Genomic DNA, 24,115 nt, shown 5'->3' with positions numbered 1-24,115 from the left:
CGGCGAGGTGTGCTGCCAAATCAGAGTCAAACCACGGATCTGTCATTAAATATGGCGGTTGACGCGAGAAGGGACCCCGACACAAAAGTGCAGGGCTATGGGGTGGGGGTGGGGGGGGACATCCCATGAGAAAGGGTGGGTGGGGGGCTTTGAGGAGGTGTCGGTTATCCGTGGCCACCTGAGGAGTGAGGGGTCAGTCAGAGAGGCGCAGGGAGTTGGGGGTGGCGCAGGCAGGAGCGAGCTTGGCATGTTTGAGGAGGTGGAAGGCATCTGGGGCGTAGTGAGCTGGGCCTGGGGGACGGTGGTGGAGGGGGGTGTGCAGCCCCAGTGCATCGGGACCACTGGGACCAGAATATTTCAGCCTTCATGGGCGTGTGGATGAGTTTGGACTTCAACCCTAGCTGAGAGATGTTCTGCAGGAAGTGACGCAGCTAGGTGTTTGTTAAAAAATAACCGGCGGGGCGTCTGGGTGGCTCAGTGGGTGAAGCGCCTGCCTTCCGCTCAGGTCATGATCTCCGGGTCCTGGAACCCAGCCCCAGGTGCGGCTCTCTGCTCAGCGGGGAGCCTGCTTCTCCCTCTCCCTCCCCCCACCCAGTCATGCTCTCTCTAGCTCTCTCTCTCTCAAATAAATAAATTAAATGGTATAAATAAATAAATAAATAAGTGAGGAATGTGTTGGAGGGACCCCGTGAGGGGCCCCGGGGAGAGATGATGGGGTGGAGTCAGATCCCAGCAGCGAAAGAGAGACGTGGACATACTCTCGGGGTGTTCTAGATGGTGAAGGAACAGGCCCTGCTGGCTGGCCTGAACGTGGAGGTCCCAGGGGATGAGCCAAGTGATACCAGCTGGGAGGGCGAGGACGTTACCACCTCGGAGATGCACGGTTGGGAAGCAGAGGCTCACTGTTCACACCTGTGCTGGGGACAGGAGGGAGAGAGGGAAGGCCCAGGGGGACTCCGGGCTGCACTGAGGTAGTAGGTGGTGGAGGGTGTCAGTCCACAGCCGGGCAGAGCGTTGGGATTAGGAATCATTTTAAAGAACTAAGCAGAGAAGTGGGACGGAGCACTGTGGCTCGGATGGGACCGCAGAGAATGTGCGAGAGCTCCGACTGACGTCAGCCAACACCCAGCAACACCCAGCGGGGTGTTTCCCGTTACGCTGCTCAGTCCCAGGTCTTCACTGGGCACCGAAATGTAGCATCTAAGCCTCTGAGCCTCGGCCCTTTGAGTGCCTCCCCAGCCGCGTGCGCTCCAAGTGCGGGTTGGCACTCTTCCAAGTGCAGCTGGGCTGTGAAATTGAGGCATGATGTGAATAACATTGAAAAAAAATACAGAAAAGTAGTGAATACAATTTTTACAGAAGTACTTCTTCAGGGATTCCTTAAACGATGGTACTTCCGTTCGATTTAGATGTTTGGGGTGTGCAGATTTCTTGATATCTTGTCTTAAGTAGAGAGAAGCACAAAGCCAGGATTTTCCCAGAAGCCTTATGACCAGTGAAAAATAAAAATGAGTAATTTCAAGATTTAAAATATTAGGTGTGTGTCATTTAATAAATAATTTTACATTTAATATCTATTTCTTATGTGCCATTTCAGATATCTGTTATGCTGAGTAAGATAATCTATAATTTTTCCTTTCAAAAAGCTTCAGAGCTGGCCTGTTCGAAGTAAATATCCTGCAGAACACGCAGTGCATCCATAAGCTTGGAAATTCACAAGCCTTGTAAATGGAGGTAGCTGTTTTTCTTAGTGGTATGAGAGACTAGAAGGAACATTCTGTTAGTGCCGATGGTGGTTGTGTCACCTTTTTAGACTCTGAAAATATATGGGAAAAATAATCAGTAGTGTTTGGAACCTGGCCTCAAGAGTTAGGTGATATCCTGTCCAGTCTCCTGCCTGTATGCTAGATTGGATAGAGGGAGTTGCTTTGCTTTTTTTCTGTGTGTCTACGGTCTTTCTTTTTTTTTTTTTTTTTTTTTTAAGATTTTATTTATTTATTTGACAGAGATCACAAGTAGGCAGAGAGAGAGGAAGGGAAGCAGGCCCCCTGCTGAGCAGAGAGCCCGATGCGGGGCTCAATCCCAGACCCTGGGATCATGATCTGAGCCGAAGGCAGAGGCTTTAACCCACTGAGCCACCCAGGCGCCCCTACGGTCTTTCTTATTATGAAAATAAATGGGGGTGGGGGCATGATTATGGATCACATGTTAGGCGCTAGCTAGCTGTATAATGCATTTGCATCAACCGTGTAAGCGATACAGTGGCTCAGAGGGGGGCCCTTCTCACATGTCCCCAGGATGCTTCAGCTCACCTGCTATCTCACAGTGCTGCTATGTTTAGCACCAAATTAAAGCAGAAAAACAGAAAACCCACAAGACACAGATTTTGGTGTAGCCCTGTCCCTGTTATAATAAAGTTTTACATTCCTCAGTTCATGTTATTCTGTCCGTGAACTTGGTGGTCCTCTGGTTTTTCGTGTAATGACCAGCATTGGGGGAAACCATGTTCTCTGTTGCTGTTGCTGCCACTGGGCTGCAGTGCGGTGACACGGCCAGTGGCAAAGCCTGTCTGAGCCTCGGTGCCCAGAGCAGCCTCAGCCCACCTGCCCACCTGCCCCCCTGCCCCACCAACTTCCTGAATTCATTACCACCCGAATGATCGGCTACTGGCTTTCAAGTGAACAGTGAATATTTATGTATTGTGTATCTGAACAGTGTATTTTAAATACTCGTTAATATCTTTACACATAATCCTACTTTTATTTTGAGAAGGAGAGAAAGGGCGGCCAGAGACTTGGAGAGAGGGAAAGAGAGAATCCCAAGCAGGCTCCACACCCAGCACAGAACCCAACTTGGGACTCGATCTCACAACCCTGAGATCATGACCCAAGCCGAAACCAAGAGTCAGATGCTTAACCAACTGAGCCACCCAGGCACCCCACCTACTTTTTCTCATTCTTTTTCTTTTTTAAAAAATTTTATTTTAAAGATTTTATTTATTTATTTGAGACAGAGATAGCCCAAGCAGTGGGGAGGGGCAAAGGGAGAAGCAGACTCCCCCTAGAGTGGAAAGCCAAAGGCAGGATTCAATCATGACCTGAGCAAAAGTCAGATGCTTAACCTGCTGAGCCACCCAGGTGCCCCTACTTGTCCTTTTCAGTGCTCTAATACTGAAGGGGTTGTTTCATAGTATTTTGCTGTTATAAAAAATGATGCAGTGATTATGGAATGAAGCAGCTGTTTTTTTCACACCTGCTTGTGTTTCTATGAAATAGATTCCTAGAATAACTGAGTCATGGGATATGAACTTCTACCTTACTGAGTATCTTCTACTACATTACAAAGTACCACCCAAAGTGGTTTTTCCACTTTGCCAGCACCCCATAGGTCAACGCTGGTCACATGACGATGCGCAAACTCATTGTGGGAGGGGACTTCAAAGGCTATAAATACCCTTGAGGGGGGTCGCCAAAATAATAGCCCTCACATAACAGGTATTGACAAAAGTTAGACCAAGTTAATACTCTTCATATGAGCATGTCACAGTGTGTGGACCCTCCCCCCCTACCAGCAATGACCAGTATAGGTCCTCTTCAGACTTAATTCGAAGAGGGGAAGTCTCATAATTGTTTTAACTTGGATTTCTTTCCCTTGTTTTTAAGATTTTATTTATTTATTTGGCAGAGACAGTGAGGAGAGGGTATTCAAGCAGGGGGAGCGGGAGAGGGAGAAGCAGGCTTCCTGCCGAGCAGGTTGCCTAATGCGGGGCTTGATCAGAGAACCCTGGGACCATGACCTGAGCCGAAGGCAGACGCTTAACGACTGAGCCACCCAGGCGCCCCCTTGGATTCTTTAATTATTGGTGAAGTCCCACATCTTTTCATATACTGATTAGCCACATATTTTTCTTTTCTTCTGAATGTCCATTTATTTGCCCATTTTTTTTTAATCTGATGTTTTTTTCTACTGGCTTTCTAAGAATTTTTTGTGTATCAAGGAATTAAGCTATTTAATTATCCCCCTTAATGTCTGTGTCCCTCTGTTTTTACATTTATAAAATGGAAGGTAACATCAGAACTTAATCGGCCACGTGTTGACTTGCGCTTGAATAAGATAAAATACGGGAAAGCCCAGCACATCCCACCGGTGCTAGACGTCATTCTGTGCGCTCTCCTCCGGCCGAACAAACTATCAGCTCACCAAAGTTTAATCAGCTTTTGCTTCGTGTAACATAAAAGTAACCTTCCTAAGATGAAGAAAGGTAGCAGGACTGTCTATCAATTACGATTTGCATTAAAATGTTTAATTTGCCTACAGGCTAGTTTCTGGGCTTGACCCAATTTCCTTCAGGCTCTGAGCTAATGCTGATTTGCATATTTGACCTAATTGCCACTCTGCGCCCTGGTAGAAACACTTGCATTTCATCCATTCTTGAATTATTCTTAATTCCCTAGTGGTTTTCTTTACCCTGATTTTGCAGTGAGTTGGTAGGTGGGTATTCATGTTAAGGTTTTTTGTTTTTTGTTTTTTTACTTTTTCCCCTGGAATGGACAGGAACTAGCTTTATTTATACAGTTGACCCTTGAACAACATGGGTTCAAACTGCACGAGGCTGCTTATACACAGAGTGTTTTCAATAAATAGATGTGCGCTATTATAAGTGTATTTTCTCTTACAACTTTCTTAACATTTTCTTTTCTTTAGCTTCTGAAGAGTACCGTTTATGATTCATGTAATATGCAATATGTGTGCTATTTTTTTTTTAAGATTTTCTTTATTTATTTGAGAGAGAGTGCGTGTGAGCAGGGAAAGGGAGAAGCAGATTCCCCTGCTGAGTGGGGAGTCCAGTGCGGGGCTCGATCCCAGGACCCTGAGATCACGACCTGAGCCAAAGGCAGAGGCTTAACCGAGGAGCCACCCAAGGCGCCCCTTCACTGTACTGTGCACGTTAGCACTAAGGCTTCTGGGCAGCAGTAGCTTATAATATACTTATAGCTTGTAATATAAGCTATATAATATAAGTATACTTATAATATACTTATAGCTTATAAGTAGTTAGGTTATGGGGGAGTCCAAAGTTACACGTGGGTTTTCACCTTCGTGGGGTCAGCACCCCTAGCGCCTGTGTGAAGGGTCACCTGTTCGTGCGTGTCCTCTCTTCCTCATGCCTGCTGCGTGAGGTGGCATGACCAACCTTAATTTATAGACAAGGAATGAAACTTGGAAGCTTGGCTGCCCCAAGAAAGGGCCTGTGTTTGTTTCCTACATTACTTCATAACAAATTAGCATGACCTCAGCAGCCCAGAACAACATCCATGTAGGACCCCACATTCCTGTGGGCTCTTGGCTTGGGGTTCCCCCGGTGGACATCAGGGTGGCGGCCTGGACTCCGATCGTCTGCGGTGCAGGGTCCTCTCCTGAGCTCCTTCAGGTTGTGGGCAAATGTGGCTCCTTGCAGCTGTCGAACTGAGGTCTGGTCGTCTGGAGCCCTGTCGTCTGGGGGCCTTCACAGTGCTAGGGGCTGCCGCCCCTTCCTGACACGTGGCCCTCTCCACCACATGGCGGGTGCTTCTTCAAGGCCAGCAGGAGAGTAAGTGTCCTGACCTCTAGACATGGATTTAAGGGACACAGCTATATAATCTCCCTTCTGGTTGACTGCCAGTCAGCTGGTTGGTGACTTTAGTTACATCTGTGAAATCCCTTTAGCCATATCACGTATGTGATCGTGGGAGCAACATTCCCGCCACATTGGTGGGTTCTATTCCCACTCAAGGGAAGGGGCTCTTACGAGGCCTGTACATGGGGTAAGGGATAGGGATCCTGGGTTCCATCTTGACTCCAGACCTCACACTCTTTGGTTTGTGTTGTTGTTGGCCATATTAAGAGCAAGATAAATGTCCACCATATTAAGGATTACAGAAACAACTGGAAAGGGCAATTTGGGCCCCTTGGCTTTTGCAAATGCTTCATTTTCTATGTGTTCTTTAAAATGTTGCAGTGCCTGGAAGTAGTGAGCCCTTTATGACTCAAGGACAGATGCCCACTAGCAGTATGCAGGACATGTATAACCAAAGTCCCTCTGGAGCGATGTCCAGTCTGGGCATGGGGCAGCGGCAACAGTTTCCCTATGGAGCCGGTTACGATCGAAGGTGAGTGTTTTCTGAGGTGAGCATGAGGTTTACTGGAACCTCTCCTCACACACGCGTTCCTGAGTCCTGGTAGCTGCTGACAACACTTGGACCTGCTTTTCTGCTGCGCTTGATACGGATGGCCTCAGGGGGCTGCCTTCAGCAGCTGACCTCAGCAGGACTGCAGAGAAGGGCTCCTGAGAGCCAGGAGGCCCCGTGCAGTGGTGGGCCTCGCAGCGCCGGGATGCCCTCCCGATGCCACCACGGCCACCACACCTCCAGCTTCCTTGCACGGCTCCACAAACCCAGGGTTCACGGCCCCACCAAACCCCTCGCCACCTGCATTTCTTCCTTAGGGAAATGCTCGCACACTGGGGGCCACTCTGGGCTTCCCACACCCCCGGAGTGATAGGGAGCTCTGGGAAAAGTTCCCTCCTGGCCTTGGTTTTTCAGGTGTTTCCATTCTTCCCTGCAAACATTTTAAACAGAGAGACTGCTTTGCTCCTTGAATAACATCTCTGAGGAAAGCCACGGCAGTCTTTTTTCCAGATACTTCTCAGGATGGTATCTGGACACTGAATAGCAAGTTGGGTTTCGGTGCTCATCCAGACTATTTTTACGGAGACAGACGGACAGTTTTTCTTAAAATGTGTCTGAGAGGTGACAGAAAACCAGCTCACGGTAGACTTCTGTGAAGAAGGCCCCTTAGCCCTGCCCCCGACTTAACTGCTGACTCTGAAAGCACCTTCCTTTGCTGGTATGTTCTTTGCTCCTTAATAGAGAAGTGCTCAGAAACAAAGTCTTTCACATAATATCTGTGATTTTTTAAAGAAAACGGAGGCATTTAAGAAAGCTCTTCTTCTGTCTGTAGCCACAGCCCCAAGCTCAGGGTAGGGATGGCCTCGGCTGGGTTCCTTCAGAAGCCGGTAGCGGGCAGTGGTCCTCACTGCCTCCTCACTTCTGTTCCCTACCCTGAGCCTCCTGCTGGCCTCCTGCTGGCCAAGGGCAGGCACAAAGTCGTGAGAGCCGTACGGAGGTGTCCGGGGGTATACCGCAGCAGGGAAGAAAGTGTCTTTAATTACCAAACAAGCTCTTTCTGGCACGTAGTGCCTGAGATTGCAGAGCCATCACAAGCTTAAAGTGATTCGGTTCTTCCAGACTTAAGAGTCTCGATTTCTCCTTCTTACCCTGGCTGTGTGTGGGGAACTATATTAGTGAGGTCTGCATGATTAGTTACCCATCAGGTTTAGTCTACTAGATTGGGGATTTTATTTAGATCTGTTTTTGAGGATCCAAGAGAAGCTTTTTTTTTTCCAGCTGACAGAACACTTACCCCGGAACATACATTCTTAAAGGAGCCCTGGGAAGTGCCCTGTTCTGTTTCTCCTAAAAGACCTTCCAGAACTAGTTTAAGTCATTTTGGCTCTGCCGCCTTAGGGTTTACCTTGTTTTCTGAAAAGTGTTACTTGTTCAGCTTAAATTTTATCTGTGTTGGTTATATTTCTTTCCTCCTAATGTAAGCTTCCTTCTAGCTATTAATGCCCTTAGCACGCACTTCCTCTGTATCTGTTTTGCCTGTGATGGTCTCCAAATCCCTTCGTTTTCCTTCTTATTCTCATCCTTGACCACTGTAGGAACATACTCAGTGCCAGTACCCTCTGTCTTACAGGATCCAGGTAGGCAGTATGCTAACTAAGCCAGTTTATCCCTTTAAACCTCAAATCTACTGCTCTGTCACACATACTGTTTTTATGGTATTCATAGTTTCTCAGTGTAATGGGAGTTGGAAAATAAATGTTATTCATTCCCATTTTCAGATTTAATATAGGAGCCCATTTAAATCAGCCCTGTCACTCTTGTAAGTCCTCTCTGTTACTCTTTCCTGTGGCCTTTTAGGACCACAGGGCTTCGAAATTTTGAGTAGCTGTATTTTAACAATTATTAGCTAACTCAGTATCACTTGGATTAAATGTGGAGTGTGCTTTTAAAACATTGGACATTTTGTATTCACAATGAGAAATAAGTAAAGACATTTTCCACGATAGGTCTGTGTTCTGGTACTCCCGGAATTCCTGCTTCATTCCGAGATTGTTTGTCTTGTCTCTGGCTCCCATTAATCCCTGCCCTCGCGGTGCCTCATGACGCTCGCAGCCCAGGGGCGCGTCGGCGGGTGGGCAGGGACTTTCCTCAAAGGCCTGGGGTGCGGCCTGTCCGGCCGGGGCTCCTCACACACCAACTAACCGGGAGACTGGCAGCATTCCCAAGATGGGTGTAGCCGTCCCTGTGGCTAAAAGTTAACGTGCCTCTGTTGGAAGGTGTGCGCAGTGAAGGAAACACAAAACCAGGAAGGCTGCAGCGTTTCCAGAAACGAGCTGTTGGTTTCTCTCGTGGTCCTTTGACAATGAAGTGTTCTTTGAATGCCTCATTCTAGGCATGAACCTTATGGGCAGCAGTACCCAGGCCAAGGCCCTCCCTCAGGACAGCCGCCATATGGAGGACACCAGCCCGGCCTGTATCCGCAGCAGCCGGTGAGTTGGCGAGCGGACACACATCTCCGTGCTTTCGGTTTAAAACCCAAACTTGTGTTACTTCTGAAGAGTTTCAGGGAGGGTAAGAGAAAGGAGTAGCATCAGGATCTCCTTGCTTATGCTAGGAAATAGTATTGGGATTTTGAAGTCAGCGAATTTTAAAAAGCTCTGGATGTATGGTATCCTGAAAGAAATGTAATGTGCTGTGGGAAGTAAAGGACATTCAGCCTTGTCAAGACTCACCAGTCCGAGTAACGAATATCATATATGACGAATATAGCATGTTCTGTCATGTGTATTGTCTATCAAATGCCTTTTTTTAGAACAGAAATTTGTTCATGTTTTACAGACAATGTGTAGATAAAAACAACTTAAAATATTAAATACCAAGAATGAAAGTTAATCGTTTTTTTAAAAATGAGATACTAACGACCACATATTTTGCCCACCAAGGATGGTTGATGCTGGTTTACACAGCCATAGATCTTGAATTGTATAAGATAACCTTATAGTTGTCACTACTGATGCAGAGACTTGCTTGTCGTGCTGGGCTGTTCAGACACAGAAATTTGCTATTTTTTTTTTTTTAAGGTTTTATTTATTTGAGAGAGAGAGAGTGCGTGCACATGCAAGCAGGGGGAGGGGCAGAGGGGAGAGGGAGGAAGCCGAATGCCCTCTGAGTGTGGAGCCCGATGCAGGGCTCAGTCCCACAACCCCGAGATCATGACCTGAGCTGCAACCAAAGAGTCAGACACTCAACCGACTGAGCCACCGGAGCGCCCCAAGAATTTGCTATTTCTAAACAACTTTTCCGGTGTAAGACCTCTGGTAGCATAGAGGGGGTTTTAAACATTTAATGTGACTGGAGCATGTACATGCAGTAAATTCTGTTACTAAACCAGCTGACCTTGAGCAATTTCCGCGGAAGGTAAAAGAGCACTAATTACCACATCCGCATCTTTCTCCCATCCGGAGGATCCCACTCGGATTGAGTGCTGGTCCCCGGGGGGTCCACAGGGGGAGCCTAGTACACAGGCGACGCGGGCCCTGCCGTCAGAGGCTGGGGCCGGCGGGGCTTTCGCTGGAAGTTGAGGTGGGGGCCGGGGTCCGTAGGGTGTCAGGACAGCAGGTCCAGTCTGAGGAGCTGGATGCTGTGTGGAGACACTTCCAGAAAGGTTTACCTGAGGAATCTCTTACTGCGGGCCCCTGGCCGGCAGAGCCCATGCAGGGCTCACCAGAGCCTGTGCCCCCTGTACCGCAGCCCTAGGAAATACCAAGGCAGGGGCTACCAGGATAAAGAGAGAGGAAGCCTTTCTTTCCCCACAGAAAATACCAAAGCACGGGCAAACTTCGGGAACCCTCTTCGGAGTACGTGCCACGGCCCTTATAATCCCGAGCGGGGGCCTAGATGGTTAGTCCCAGTTGTTTTGGGAGCTGCCCCTATTCGTTTTGAAATGAGCATCCGGCCAGGTAATAACTGTTCTGCCTAATTTGCATGTGTGATTATACCCGTAAAAGCACATCAGTATGATTTGTCTTGGTGCGAATTTCAGAATTACAAACGCCATATGGACGGCATGTACGGGCCTCCAGCCAAGCGGCACGAGGGAGACGTGTACAACATGCAGTACGGCGGCCAGCAGCAGGAGCTGTACAGCCAGTACGGGGGCTCCTACTCGGGCCCGGACAGGAGGCCCCTGCAGGGCCAGTATCCGTACCCCTACAACAGGGAGCGGATGCAGGGCCCGGCGCAGATGCAGCCGCACGCCATCCCGCCGCAGATGATGGGCGGCCCGATGCAGTCGTCCTCCAGCGAGGGGCCGCAGCAGAGCATGTGGGCGACGCGCAACGACCTGCCTTACCCCTACCAGAGCCGGCAGGGCCCCGGCGGCCCCGGCCAGGCGCCGCCCTACCCAGGCATGAACCGCACGGATGATATGATGGTACCCGATCAAAGGATCAACCACGAGAGCCAGTGGCCTTCTCACGTCAGCCAACGTCAGCCTTACATGTCCTCTCCCGCCTCCATGCAGCCCATCACGCGCCCGCCTCAGTCATCCTACCAGACGCCGCCGTCACTGCCAAACCACGTCTCCAGAGCCCCCAGCCCCGCCTCCTTCCAGCGCTCCCTGGAGAGCCGCATGTCCCCCAGCAAGTCTCCCTTTCTGCCCTCTCTGAAGATGCAGAAGGTCCTGCCCACCGTCCCCACGGCCCAGGTCACGGGGCCGCCCCCCCAGCCGCCCCCCATCCGGAGGGAGATCACCTTTCCCCCTGGCTCCGTCGAGGCATCGCAGCCAGTCTTGAAACAAAGGCGAAAGATTACCTCAAAAGATATCGGTAAGCACCCCGGGCCTTGTCCTGAAACGAACCCCCGTTGTGATCTAGAACCGTAGTCGTAGTTCCCATGCAGCTCCTGTCTGTCTCCCCGGGGATGACCGTCTTGGGCCCACAGGCTGTCAGGACAGGTGTCTGCAGAGCCCTGATCTGAGCGAAGAAACGGGGCCGGAGAGGAGCGTGAAGTAAACGGGTATTTTCACACGTGGGCCTTATTACTCATGAGAGAGTAGAGCTCCAGGCGAGACCGGGGGTCCTCGGTGACCGTGTTCCGTGCCGCATGCTGAGCCGACAGGCACTTGGCCTCTGCAGCGAGCCTCCGCGGAGGCTGAGAGGCTAATGACGTGCTCAGGCGGCCTGAGAAGACTTGAAGGCGAGCCCCTCTGTAATTCGGGGAACCCCAGACAGTGGGCTTCCCTGGGAAGAAGCAGAAGCCTGCGTATGTTATGTGGATAAATATTAGTATCATACGCAGAATCTGATACAATGTGATGTGTAGACTTAACGTAAGCCCCGTAGCGGGGGTAGATACGGGCCAAGGAACGATTTCGGTCCGATGCTGATGTTTGCGCATTCTCTCTGGGATGTCCGAATACTAACCCCAGATCTGGGATATCTAGGAGGACACGCGATATTTTTGCATTCTTTTTGAAGTACTTGTAATATAGCAAAGGAAATTACGGACCGTGGTTATATAAAAAACAATTTTTTTCAAAAAACCTCAATCACTTGACTTGAAATCATTTACTACAGTGAGGAGGATATCAAAGATTATTAAAGGATTTTTTTCAACCCTTGGAATTAAGGAGCTACACAGGCAGAGAGGGGGAAGGAAGTAAGGACTTGCAGAGACGGCTGCTGGGGGTGAGCAGATACAGACACTGAGCACCGTTTATATGCGGAAATATATATGGAGAAATATGCACGGGTGTTTATGTGTGTGCATATGTTTAAATAAATAAACGTATTTAAATTTTTATAAAACTTCTTTGCACATATTAGATAGTGTTTGTCCTCAGCCTGGGGAAATTTATGTTCCTTATTTTAAAAAAGAAAGTTTGCTTTTTCTATTACAAAAGTGTAGTATGCCTCTTAGAAAATATGAGAAGTAAATGAAATTACAGTAGAGGTGGACACCCACGGCCCCCTCCAGCGCGTGCAGCTGCTGCTGGTGTCCAGTGTGGGCTGTTCTGGTGAGTTCTGATTACCCGGGCCCGCTCCCAGCAGGTGCTTCTACCAGTTTGCTGACACGGAAATCTCAGACATATAATGGGCCTCTTCTAGCCGCATCTTATGGCAAATCTTGCAAATGTTTGATCTCATCCTTGTGTCTTCTTCAGTAACGGGAAGGGGGAAGAGAAGAGTACAGCCCTTCTGTTTCCCATCCCCTGGCTCAGACCAAGCTACTGAAATATCTGAACCTTCCACGTGCTAATAATTGTCAACAGCATGTTCTGAGGGCAGGAGCTCAGAGAGAAGGGGACAGCAAGGAAATACCAAGACTGTCTATCCCAGAATGCGCTGTTTGTGAGTTGACTTCTGCCTGTTTTCTGCATATTTGCCAGCCTTCCAAGGATGCCGCCCTGAGACAGTTGTGAATCGAGCGGGCAAAAGAAGACAAACGCCATTTTTTAGTTTGACTCAGTTATTAACACTTTGCTGCGTCATCACGGAGTCTTTTAGGAGCTAAAGGGAACCAGTCAGGGCTGAGAAAGGGCCGTGGTGCTCAGCACCACCACCTCGAGAAGCGCTTTTGGCTTCTGTTTAACCAACAAAGCCAAGGGATCTTAAACAGTGGGAAGCGTCTTAGGAAGCCGTCCCCTCCATTTAAAATCTGGAAACGATCACGTTTAAGCATGCCTCAGGACATTTGTTTGAAATCCGTATTTAACTCAACACTCGACTTTTTTCTTACTCTTGTGTTATTTTCCGTCCTTTCCTGCACAGACCTGATATTAATTATACCTCATTCTTTCCCCCGGTTTAGTTACTCCTGAGGCCTGGCGTGTGATGATGTCCCTTAAGTCAGGTCTCCTGGCTGAAAGTACTTGGGCTCTGGACACTATTAACATCCTCCTGTACGATGACAGCACCGTCGCCACCTTCAGTCTCTCCCAGGTAAGCCGGCACCCGACCCGCCAGGGACCCAGGGAGCGGAGGAACGTTGAGGCGTGCGCAGCGCGGGGGCAAGTGTCGGGGTGACCGCATCCCTCGGGCGCGGCCGCCCTTGTGGTTGTTGCGGACGGAGAGCTGTGTGAGATGGAGTCGGGAGTAGTAACTCGCTTCCGGCTCCAGTATAAATAAACACATCCGTCTGTTTCTCACTAGAAAACTGTCCCAGCGTGCGTGCGTGCGTGCACGCCTCTGTGTGTGTGTGTGTGTGTGTGTGTGTGTGTGGAACAGATAGTAAAAGTAAGTTGCTGTTGAGAAGGAATGTCAGCAACGGGCGAAGGTGACCAAAATACAACATCGAGCCGGACCCGTGGTCAGTGTTGGGTATGCGGGAGCTGGGGGTGGGACATACCCTCCTTTCCAGGGAGACCGAACTGCTTTCTTTCTGTCTTTTTTTTTTTTTTTTTTTTTTTTTAAGATTTTATTTATTTATTTGACAGAGATCCCAAGTAGGCAGAGAGGCAGACAGAGAGAGAGGAAGGGAAGCAGGCTCCCCACTGAGCAGAGAGAGCCTGATGTGGGGCTCGATCCCAGGACCCTAGGATCATGACCCGAGCCGAAGGCAGAGGCTTTAACCCACTGAGCCACCCGGCCGCCTGAGCTTTCTTTTGATTAGAAAGAAACGTTATGGTATAGAAAATGTACACGGGAGAGAAAGGTAGAGAGACCCGTTTAATGAACCCCCATATCCCCATCATCCGGCTGAGATACTGTGACCTCATGGCCAGACTTGGTTCTTGGTCTGTTTCCTTCCTTGCTGCCTCTCTCCACCTTATTTTGGAGCAGTCGTTGGAAAGCCTCCTACTTGTGTAATAAAGATTCAAGCTCTCCTTTGTTCGGCAGTCGGCTTCAGGTGGCCCCCCGCGTAATTGCTAGAGGAGAGAAGGGGAGCAGAGCATTAGGGAAAATGCCCCAGAGTCAACTGAGCTGCAAACTTTTAAAGAAATATTTAGAAACAAAAATGAAGAGAGGTAATTCTCCCTGCTGTGTATGAACAATTCTCTGCTTTGGGTGAAAAAAGCCAAAACATCTAATTACCTTGCTTCTGCTGAAATCGGACCAGAATCTTCCACTTTGTCTTTCTTCTCACATTTAAGTCCTCATTATAGCCCTGCAAGGCAATTTTTCACTTGATAGGACGTGTATTAATAAGGTTATAAACATCGTGTGAAGCCCATTGTAACTGAAAATACTAAAAAACGTGTAGTGCCCTTTCTAGAATGCCTGCCTTCCGTCCTTAGGTGAGCAGGTGAGCGGGCATTGCTCACACATTTTCATACCAGAATCGCTTTAGTAACTTGCCGCTTTCCCCTGCCCTGGGGATAAAAGTTAACTTTAAGTCGGGGGACAGACACCCAAATCTTCACATGAAAAATTGTGCCTTGATCCCCTAAAAGCGAGTCCTTTAAGGTCCTACTTGATTGGCCCCTTACTTCCTAATAATCGTTCACACCCACTTTCAGGAAACCGATAGCAGGATATGAAAATACGATTGATTTCCAAAACACCTGTCGTTAAAGAATCCTCCAGTCCCTCCTTATCCTCCGTCATCCCTATGTGTGGTGGCGTGGGCGCTGGGGGAGGGGCGCTGGGCAGTTGCTTATCATGGACTGTGTCGGCGTTCTCAACGCAAACTTGCAAGGAAACGAAACTGGTTCTCAGGTGGCTTTTGTCTTTCAGCGGGAGTTGTGATAGCTGAAATGTAAAAGTGCATTCTATGAGACACTCTAATTCATTTATCAGGGGCTAAATTGATTTGTTTTTAATTTTCTGTGTTTATGAGCTACTACATTGCTGAAATTATCTTCTCCCGAAGATATACGGGGAATGTAAATTAGAGTAACCTATGGCACCTGAGACAAAAATAACCATAAAATCCTAAGAATAATAACCGTAAAAATCCAGGCAAGCCCGTCGCAGACAAATAGTGGAGGAGAACAGACTCGCTTTGGGTGAAGGAGCCCGTACGTTCGCGTTCCCGCTCTTCCCGTATGGAGTGCGGTGTATCTAAGTCAGAACAAAAGACAAAAGGCAAAGAACTTGATAATATTAAAAAGAAGAAAATACCGGGGAAGTTTCCATATTGACGGAGTAGGAAAGTCAGCAGGAAGGGAAAACACGGTGCATGTTGATTTAGTTAACAACGTAAAAGTCAGGAAGCTGCCTCTGAGAAGTAGTTTCTCTCTCTGGGCCTAACCAAAAAGGAATCAAAACTTGAGAAGATCACCTAAAACTGTATCCGTAGCTCTCAGGATTGCTGCCCTTCTCCACCCTGTCCGAGGTTATGACCTTGTACCCGTTCTTGTTCTTGTCCCCTCTCTAGTTGTCCGGATTTCTCGAACTTTTAGTAGAGTACTTTAGAAAATGCCTAATTGACATTTTTGGGATTCTTACGGAATATGAGGTGGGCGACCCCAGCCAAAAAGCACTTGATCACAATGCGGTGAAGAGAGACGACAGCCAGTCGTGGGCCGACGATCCCGGGAAGGAGGAGGAAGATGCCGGGTGTGTCGAGGAGGAGGAGGGCGACGAGGAGGACGAGGACGACGAGGAGGACGACAGTGGGAAGACAGAGACGGAGGAGAAGAGCGGCGCCGCTCTGGCCTCTCCCAACGCCCCCGCAGATGCCAAGGAGAAGCCCAGGCAAGCGAGTAAGTTCGACAAGCTGCCGATAAAGATAGTCAAGAAGAACAACCTGTTCGTGGTCGACCGGTCCGACAAGCTGGGCCGCGTGCAGGAGTTCAGCAGCGGGCTTCTGCACTGGCAGCTCGGCGGGGGGGACACCACCGAGCACATCCAGACTCACTTTGAGAGCAAGATGGAAATCCCTCCTCGGCGGCGTCCGCCGCCCCCCGGGAGCTCCACGGGCAGGAAGAAAGAGCAGGAAGGCAGAGGCGAGGCTGACGAGCAGCAGGAGAAGAGCATCATCGCGACCATCGACGACGTCCTGTCCGCTCGGCCGGGGGCGCTGCCGGAAGACGCGCACCCCGGTACCCAGACCGAGAGCAGCAAGTTCCCGTTCGGGATCCACCAAGCCAAAAGTCACCGGAACATCAAGCTGCTGGAGGACGAGCCCCGGAGCCGAGACGAGACTCCTCTGTGCACCATCGCGCACTGGCAGGATTCTCTGGCCAAGCGCTGCATCTGTGTGTCCAATATTGTCCGTAGCTTGTCTTTTGTGCCTGGCAACGACGCCGAAATGTCCAAACATCCAGGCTTGGTGCTGATCCTGGGGAAGCTGATCCTCCTTCACCACGAGCATCCGGAGAGAAAGCGAGCGCCGCAGACCTACGAGAAGGAGGAAGACGAGGACAAGGGGGTGGCCTGCAGCAAGGATGAGTGGTGGTGGGACTGCCTGGAGGTCTTAAGGGACAACACGCTGGTCACGCTGGCCAACATTTCCGGGCAGCTAGACTTGTCTGCTTACACAGAAAGCATCTGCTTGCCGATTTTGGATGGCTTGCTGCACTGGATGGTTTGCCCGTCGGCAGAGGCACAAGACCCCTTTCCCACGGTGGGACCCAACTCTGTCCTGTCGCCTCAGAGACTCGTGCTGGAGACCCTCTGCAAACTCAGCATCCAGGACAATAACGTGGACCTGATCTTGGCCACGCCTCCATTTAGTCGTCAGGAGAAATTCTATGCTACGTTAGTTAGGTACGTGGGAGATCGCAAAAACCCAGTCTGTCGAGAAATGTCCATGGCGCTCTTATCGAACCTGGCCCAAGGGGACGCGCTGGCAGCACGGGCAATAGCTGTGCAGAAAGGGAGCATTGGAAACTTGATAAGCTTCCTAGAGGACGGGGTCACCATGGCCCAGTACCAGCAGAGCCAGCACAACCTCCTGCACATGCAGCCCCCGCCTCTAGAACCGCCGAGCGTGGACATGATGTGCAGGGCGGCCAAGGCTCTGCTGGCCATGGCCAGGGTGGACGAGAACCGCTCGGAGTTCCTCCTGCACGAGGGCCGGTTGCTGGACATCTCGATATCCGCCGTCCTGAACTCTCTGGTCGCGTCTGTCATCTGTGACGTACTGTTTCAGATCGGGCAGTTATGACACCCGTGAGAAGGCGGCATGTGTGCGTGAAGACTGAGGCTCCCGTGTAACTGGCTGTTTTCTGTTCTTGTTTATCCAGCGTAGGAAGAAGGAAAAGAAAAGCTCTGCTCCTCTGCCCCATTCACTATTTACCAATTGGGAATTAAAGAAATAATTAATTCGAACAGTTATGAAATTAATATTTGCTGTCTGGGTGTATAAGTACCTCCTTTTGGGGTTTTTTATTTTGGTTTTTGTTTTTTTTTTAACCAAAGTTGCTGTCTAGTGCATTCAAAGGTCACTTTTTGTTTTTCACAGATTTTATTTTTAATGTTCTTTTCCATGTTGTATTGCATATTTTCTTTCTTTTTTTTTTTTTTCCTTTTTTTTGGGGGGAAGCAAATTGACTTTAATGAAAAAAAGTGGCAAAAGATGCTAAGGATGAGAAAATTTCACCACACTGAGGCAAAAAGGTGAAAAATTATCAACTTCCTAGGCATGTTATTCTTCAGATGATGGAAAAAACAAACTGTATCCCATCGCCCAAAGCTCTGTGCAATAGAAACTTCTAGAGATGTAGGGATAGGGGCTCACGGAGGTGTGTCAGTCAGTAGTCAGACTATGAAATGATACTGGTTTCTCCACAGGAAAATGGTTACATTAGGCTAGGAGCAAAAACAATTTTTTTTTTTAAGTTAAGAATGAAAATACATACCTGACAACGATCAGTGGAAACTGCTTCCTCACCACTACCGTCATGTCTGCTGTCTGTCGTCTGACCTTCCACATGACAGTTCTTCACAATTCCTTTAATCATTTTTTAAATATTTTTTTTTTACTGCCTATGGGCTGTGATGTATATAGAAGTTGTACATGAAACATACCCTCATTTTTTCTTTTCTTTTCTCTCTTTTTTTGTTTTTTGGTTTTTTTGGTTTTTTTGGTTTTTGTTTTTAGTACAAATTTTTTAGTTTCTTTTTCATGATGTGGTAACTACGAAGTGATGGTAGATTTAAATAATTTTTTATTTTTATTTTATATATTTTTTCATTAGGGCCATATCTCCAAAAAAAAAGAAAAAATACAAAAAACAAAAACAAACAAAAAAAAAACAAAAAAAGAGGGTAATGTACAAGTTTCTGTATGTATAAAGTCATGCTCTATTTCGGGAGAGCAGCTGATCACAATTTGCTTCATGAATCAAGGTGTGGAAATGGTTGCATATGGATTGATTTAGACTATGGTTACCAGTACAGACAAAAAAGAAACAAATACAACTAAAAAGAAGAAACACAACTTGAAAGATTTTTCAGTGACGAGAATCCACATTTGTATTTCAAGATAATGTAGTTTAAAAAAAAAAAAAAGAAAAAACTTGATGTAAATTCCTCCTTTTCCTCTGGCTTAATGAATATCATTTATTCAGTATAAAATCTTTATATGTTCCACATGTTAAGAATAAATGTACATTAAATCTTGTTAAGCACTGTGATGAGTGTTCTTGAATACTGTCCTAGTTTCCTTACAGTGGTTTCACAGTAACCAACTTCTTCCCAAGAAATAAGGGAAAGCCCAGCCGTGTACTAACTGCGTCCTCATCCTGAAACCCCGAGGTCTGGAGGGACCTTTAGGGACTACCTACCTACTTCAGAGTGGGGAGCAACACTTTGATTTTCTCAGATCATTTAGCTAATGAGTCTTTGTTTAAAGCAATCAACCCTAACAACACTGAGGTATGAGAATTTCCGGTGTGTATGGAAGGCGGCGGCTAAGCCCAGGAGCTCTCTGGCCTGATGATGTACACTCTGCCTTTTCCTAACCCCATCTTGATTTGACTCCGTTCAGTCTCGTCCGTGTCTCTTCTGCGTGCCTCGGAGGTATTTTGCATTTAGTTTACTCCGCTATGTATAACCTTTATATTGTGCAATGTTAAAAAGACGATGTTCTATTATATGTGGTGTACATAGTGCAAAGTGATTATTTCTATTTCAGGGCATATTAATATTCTCGTGTTCCTTCCTACCTGGTGCACAGTAGCTTTTTAAAACCAGTCACTTCAAATTCGAACTTTTTCTTCCTGGGTCCTTGACTGTTCTCGTGTAACACTCCATTTCTTTGAAACTGCTGCAGTGTTAGCGGACTCCCTTCTGACGCTACCTCTCCACCACCCCGCCAGCCCCGGCCCTCTCAGACCGCCCCCCAGTCCTCTCGCCAGACCCGTTGCCCCAGGGGTCGCCCCCAGAAGAGTTAGACAAGAGCACAGGGCCGCGACCAGCGTGTGAAACGTGACTCTAGTGTCATGCGAAACAGATTTTTCTGCGCGCAGTGTCCTCCTCTATCAGCCTCACCTTCCTTAGTCCCGCGGTCTTCATACTTAACAATGCAGCCAAATAGATGTTGAATTAAAAACCCACGTGTAAGTCTACTTGAAGTACATCTGCGTGCTAAGAACAGATTTTAGCGCTCCGAGCTTCAGATGCGAAGATTTGTACGAGGGAACTCGATAGGAATCTTAATCGCTCTCTTAACCAGAGCGTGAATAAAAGGTGTACCCAGACCTGAAAGTCCTCTAACACCCCCATTCCTTTGTCACTCGAAAAAGTAAAATCCTTACAAAAGACTATTGTTTTCATGGTTTGTGTTGTAATCAGTACCTAGAGTCTGAGTGTTGCGCCACAAGATTTTACATGCTGATATGCAACAAAAGCTCCTGAATAATCCAGGGAGACTTTAGCATCCTTTCTCCAGTCACCCCAGAACCAAGACCACAGCAGCCCACGAAGAGCGTCCAGCCTGCCTGAGATCAACCTGCCTACAAACGGAGTCACTGCTTTGTCTTAAACATTAGTTGGTTTTCCCCCCATGAGGCTTTTCAGAAATTGACAGGATGCCCGTACTTTAAACGTGTACAAAAAAAAAAAAAAAAAAGATAAAAATAAAGGTGCAAAGAAAGTTTAGTATTTTGGAATGGTGCTATAAAGTGGAATCTGTTGGTATTTGAGTGCAATTTTTTTTGTCACATAAGAGCTATCGGGTGGCGAATACCCAGAAATAACTATTCACGTGTTTTGTTTGAGGTTGAGAAGGACAGAGAATCCATTTTCATTGGCAAATGTGGCCTCTTCAGAAACTAGTTTCACTGTTTTTGAAAAGTTATAATAGAGAATGGCTTTTAAGGGGGGGATGTGCAGTCGGAGGGTACAGTGCAAGCGATTAACTACCTCTTTTATGGAAAGAATCTGGCCTTTGCCCTGAAATCCATCCATTTAAAAACTGTTGGAAATCTTTCATTTCCTGTCAAACCCCATGGACCAATTCCCATTATCTGTTCACCTGCGAGGAAGCAGAGAAGGTATTATAAATGAGCCACAAATGACAATCCAAACAACCCGTTTTCTTCTTGCTGAGCTGTGTTTCACTTCTTTCTCAGAGAGCGGGAAGGCCAGCCGCCCGACGGCCCTGCCCTCCGCCCCCCGCCCCCGTCAGCCCCACGGAGAAGCTCCTAGTCTGGCGAGCTTTCAGAAATGCCGAGAAATGTCTCTGGTGACAGTGTGTAACCCGCTAAGATGTCCCCTTATTCATCAACTCAGCAGAGAGGCGTCGAGCACACGCGGCGCGCCCAGCCCTGTTCTAGGCTCCCAGGAGTCACTTGTGAACAGAGACCCTGTCACAGGACAGGCTTTGGGGTCAGGCGGTGACAGAGGGTGACACTGGGTGCATTTTTGTTGACTAAAAAACTAAGGCTCTCACTGTAGCACCTCCGAGTGCCGTGAGAAGAGCTCCGGACTGAAAGTCAAGGGGACCGAGGCGAGGCTCAGTGCCGGGCTGGCCTGCAAACACCAGGAAAACCGGTCTCCAAGGCCCCTCCGGCTCCAGAATGTGAGTCTACAGCCCAGGCCCTTCCCTGCTCACGCTCACGTCAGGTCGCGTGTGTGTTCTGGAGTGGGGGCCACAAAGCCGCCACGGGAGCCTGGGGTCCAGTGACACCAGGACGCTGGGTGAGCCCTTGGCAATGTAGGAATCGACCAAAACTCTTGGAGGACCTTATCGAGGCCTTTTTTGTCCTTAAGTCCCACAGACCCTCCCGTGTTCCCCGGGCCCGTCTGTCTCCCGTTGCCACGCTCCCTGCTTCTGTCCCGACTCCCCTGTCCTGCTTTGTTTGATGACCTCCAGGCCTTCCAGAACACCGCAGCCCCCATTACCGCGTTAATTCACTCTGGGAGGTAAACATGGGAAACCCTGAGGGGAAGCTCGGGCAAGACCGGCAGCCGTGTTCTTCCCAAGTCTGATTTCAGGGACTTGAAGTTTTACCCCAGCTTCTTCGAGGCATACTCTAAGAAACAGAAGAGCGATCGCAAAAAACAAAAACCACCAAAAACTCCTTACACGTTCCCCTCTGGGCCATCTGTGCTCTGTATGATCGTCGTTAAGACTTGAGAAATCCTGCAGAAGGGAAGCCTGTTTACCCCAAACATTTCCTGACTTAATTAACCTTGGAACCTTCTTTTTTTCCCAATGAACTTGGCCGCTTTGGTGGATTAACCGCGTTAGCCGAAGAGCCCGCCTCCCTCCCCAGGCTCCCGCAGGACGCTATCCCTTACACTGAACTTGCAGGGTCCTCCCTGGGGGAGCTCCTGAAGCCTTCTCTTGCTGTCTCTGTGACCTTGAGCAAGGTCCTTAAATTCTTTGAACCTCCGTTTCCTGACCCATAATACGGGGTAATGCCGACCTCAGGACTGGTGAGGATTGAAGGAGATAATTCTACAAAGACCTGATAACCTGCGTGATCATTGTGTGTTCACCCTGAATGCGCACTCACATTCTCTCACATACACACACACACACACACACACACACACACACTTCCTTCGGTGGGTGCTCTCAAGCATGTTTCACAAAAGTTCAAAATCTCCCCTGAGAGGCTGTCTTCCTGTCTTCATAACCAGCCACACGGTTTGTGTGACTTTTTTGGTTTCGGTTTTCTCGAAAAACCATAAAGGCTTAGTCGGTTGACAGCCTGTGCCTAGTGGGCAAGGCGATTGTGCTAAATTTCTCTAACGCAGGTCAGTTTGGGGTCTCGGACCTCCAGAGGCGGTGGCAGACCTCACCTGTGACGTCCCAGGCCCCAGGGGCGGGGAGGCGTATCCGGAGGACAGTTGTCCTTTCCTGCCCTCCTCGAATCAGACGGTGGCTAGGAACAGATGTGGCAGGTGACCAACTGCAACTTCTCTGTTCGCTTTGCTGTTCCTTTTCCTCTGGCGAGGAGGGCTTTTCTCTACAAAAGGAACTTAGTCTTCCCACAGAGCTGGAGACAGGCCAGTTTCTGGGGGCTACCAAAAAGGAATTCGGGGACGCTCTTCCTTTCCACGCGGGCTTAAGGTCACGTAAATAAATGAACCTTGAGCTTTGATCTGCATGAATTTGGCATTCGGATGGCCCAGGATCCGCATGTTCTACGCACTGTAGATCTCTCCAAAGGCTTAAGGAGCCTAAACTTGGATTCAGCCCCTTGAAGATATCCTTGTCCAAACAAAAGCAGTTTCTTAAGGCAAAAACCGGCAGCATTTCTAACACCGCTTCCAGTAAGCGGTGATCACTTCACATTTGGATGTTTCTTGCGCTTGAGAGAATGTCGTGGCTATTAGCTGTCTTCACAGAAGCCTTGGTGTAGAACATGAGAACATCCATTCTCCAGAAACAGAAGCATAGGCTGGCGCACAAAGTAGCTGGAACCAAGCTGAGACCTCCCCTTTCCAAGAACGCGTGTTTGCCCAAGAAACGCTTGCAGCTCTACGCAAAATCCAGGGGATCCAGGGACTTCCAAAACAGAAGCCATGGTGTACATTGGCCACAGATTAGAAGCGGGGGAAGGGGGGTCCTCTCGTAAAACCTCATCATCAAGACATGAGGTCAGATGCACAGTCCACATCTGTTAAAAGGAACATAGGCCAGATTTCAAGCAAAGTCTGGGCAGTCTGGGCAGCGCTCTGTCCTTGTAGGGAACGTCCTTCCACGAGTCTGTCCTTCCTGCGGCCTTCGTGATCCACAAGCCCTTCATCGAGAGGCTGGTACTGCCACATGTAAGAGCCCGTGGTACAGGCCTCTGACCTCTGGGGCTTTCTTGGGCCTCCCTCCTCATCCTCACGCCCAAGGGCTCTGTGAATTCCTGCACGCGGCTCCTGATCCCACGCCCGCTGGGCACAAGATAACTCTACCAAAGCCTAAGATTCCCAGGAGATGTCAGATTTTCTACCCTTCTGGACCTTCAGAGATACTACCAAACTTGTACCAGGATTTAATTCTTCCGAAAGTACCGTTGGGCCCATGGGCCTTCACGGGTGAGCCTTGGTGAGAGATTGGAATGAACAGAACCCCAGCTAGCTTTTAAAGTTGAAATTCCCAGTCGCCCCAGCAAGGGGCCTTTCCAGTAGGAATTGGCATGACCGTCAGCCCCGTTCCCTCAGATGCTCTTGGAAGCTTCCCTGGGTTGGTGGTGGTTAGAATATTCTGCCTCCCAAATGACCTCTTTGGTGCCCGCGTCAGACATCGTTTTGGATTTTCATTGCATAATCTTTTCTTCCCTGTTTCCCTTTCCCGTCCCCCACTGGGACGCGGAAGACACCTGAGGAATGGAAAGTGAAAGGGGACATCTGGGGAGGACACCAGTTGCCTGTGTTTGGATCATGGCTCCCAAAACGCTGGTCTAAGCCGAGAGGCTATTTGTTCCCATGGGGGAAGAAATGACATATCTTCTACACATTGAAGATGAATATACTTTTAGTTTGATTTAAAAAAAAAAGAAGTACCCATAAGTGCAATGCTTGTTTTGTTGGTTCCGTATATTTTTCACCAAATGGTGCGAACATATGGCCAGTGCTTCTCTTGGCCATAAGATCTGAAGGGAGAAGACTCCTGAT

At 48.6% G+C, this 24,115-nt stretch overlaps 1 protein-coding gene across 7 annotated transcripts in view; it reads left to right on the top strand.

Annotated features, from left to right (window-relative positions):
- ARID1B (AT-rich interaction domain 1B) overlaps nt 1–18,681 on the top strand; it is a 443,861-nt gene extending 425,180 nt beyond the window's left edge. For all 7 annotated transcript variants that reach the window (XM_044243328.1, XM_044243320.1, XM_044243293.1 and 4 more), the window contains 5 exons: nt 5,999–6,149; nt 8,560–8,656; nt 10,210–10,993; nt 12,978–13,108; nt 15,486–18,681. In XM_044243328.1, the coding sequence (XP_044099263.1) occupies nt 5,999–6,149; nt 8,560–8,656; nt 10,210–10,993; nt 12,978–13,108; nt 15,486–17,219 (2,897 nt within the window). In that variant the 3' untranslated portion in view covers nt 17,220–18,681. The remainder of the gene's footprint in view (nt 1–5,998; nt 6,150–8,559; nt 8,657–10,209; nt 10,994–12,977; nt 13,109–15,485) is intronic.
- Nucleotides 18,682–24,115: the final 5,434 nt, after the last annotated feature.

Source organism: Neovison vison, chromosome 1 (assembly GCF_020171115.1).
Source record: "Neovison vison isolate M4711 chromosome 1, ASM_NN_V1, whole genome shotgun sequence".
NCBI classification, from domain to species: domain Eukaryota; kingdom Metazoa; phylum Chordata; class Mammalia; order Carnivora; family Mustelidae; genus Neogale; species Neogale vison.
This window is presented reverse-complemented; position numbering and strand designations above follow the sequence as displayed.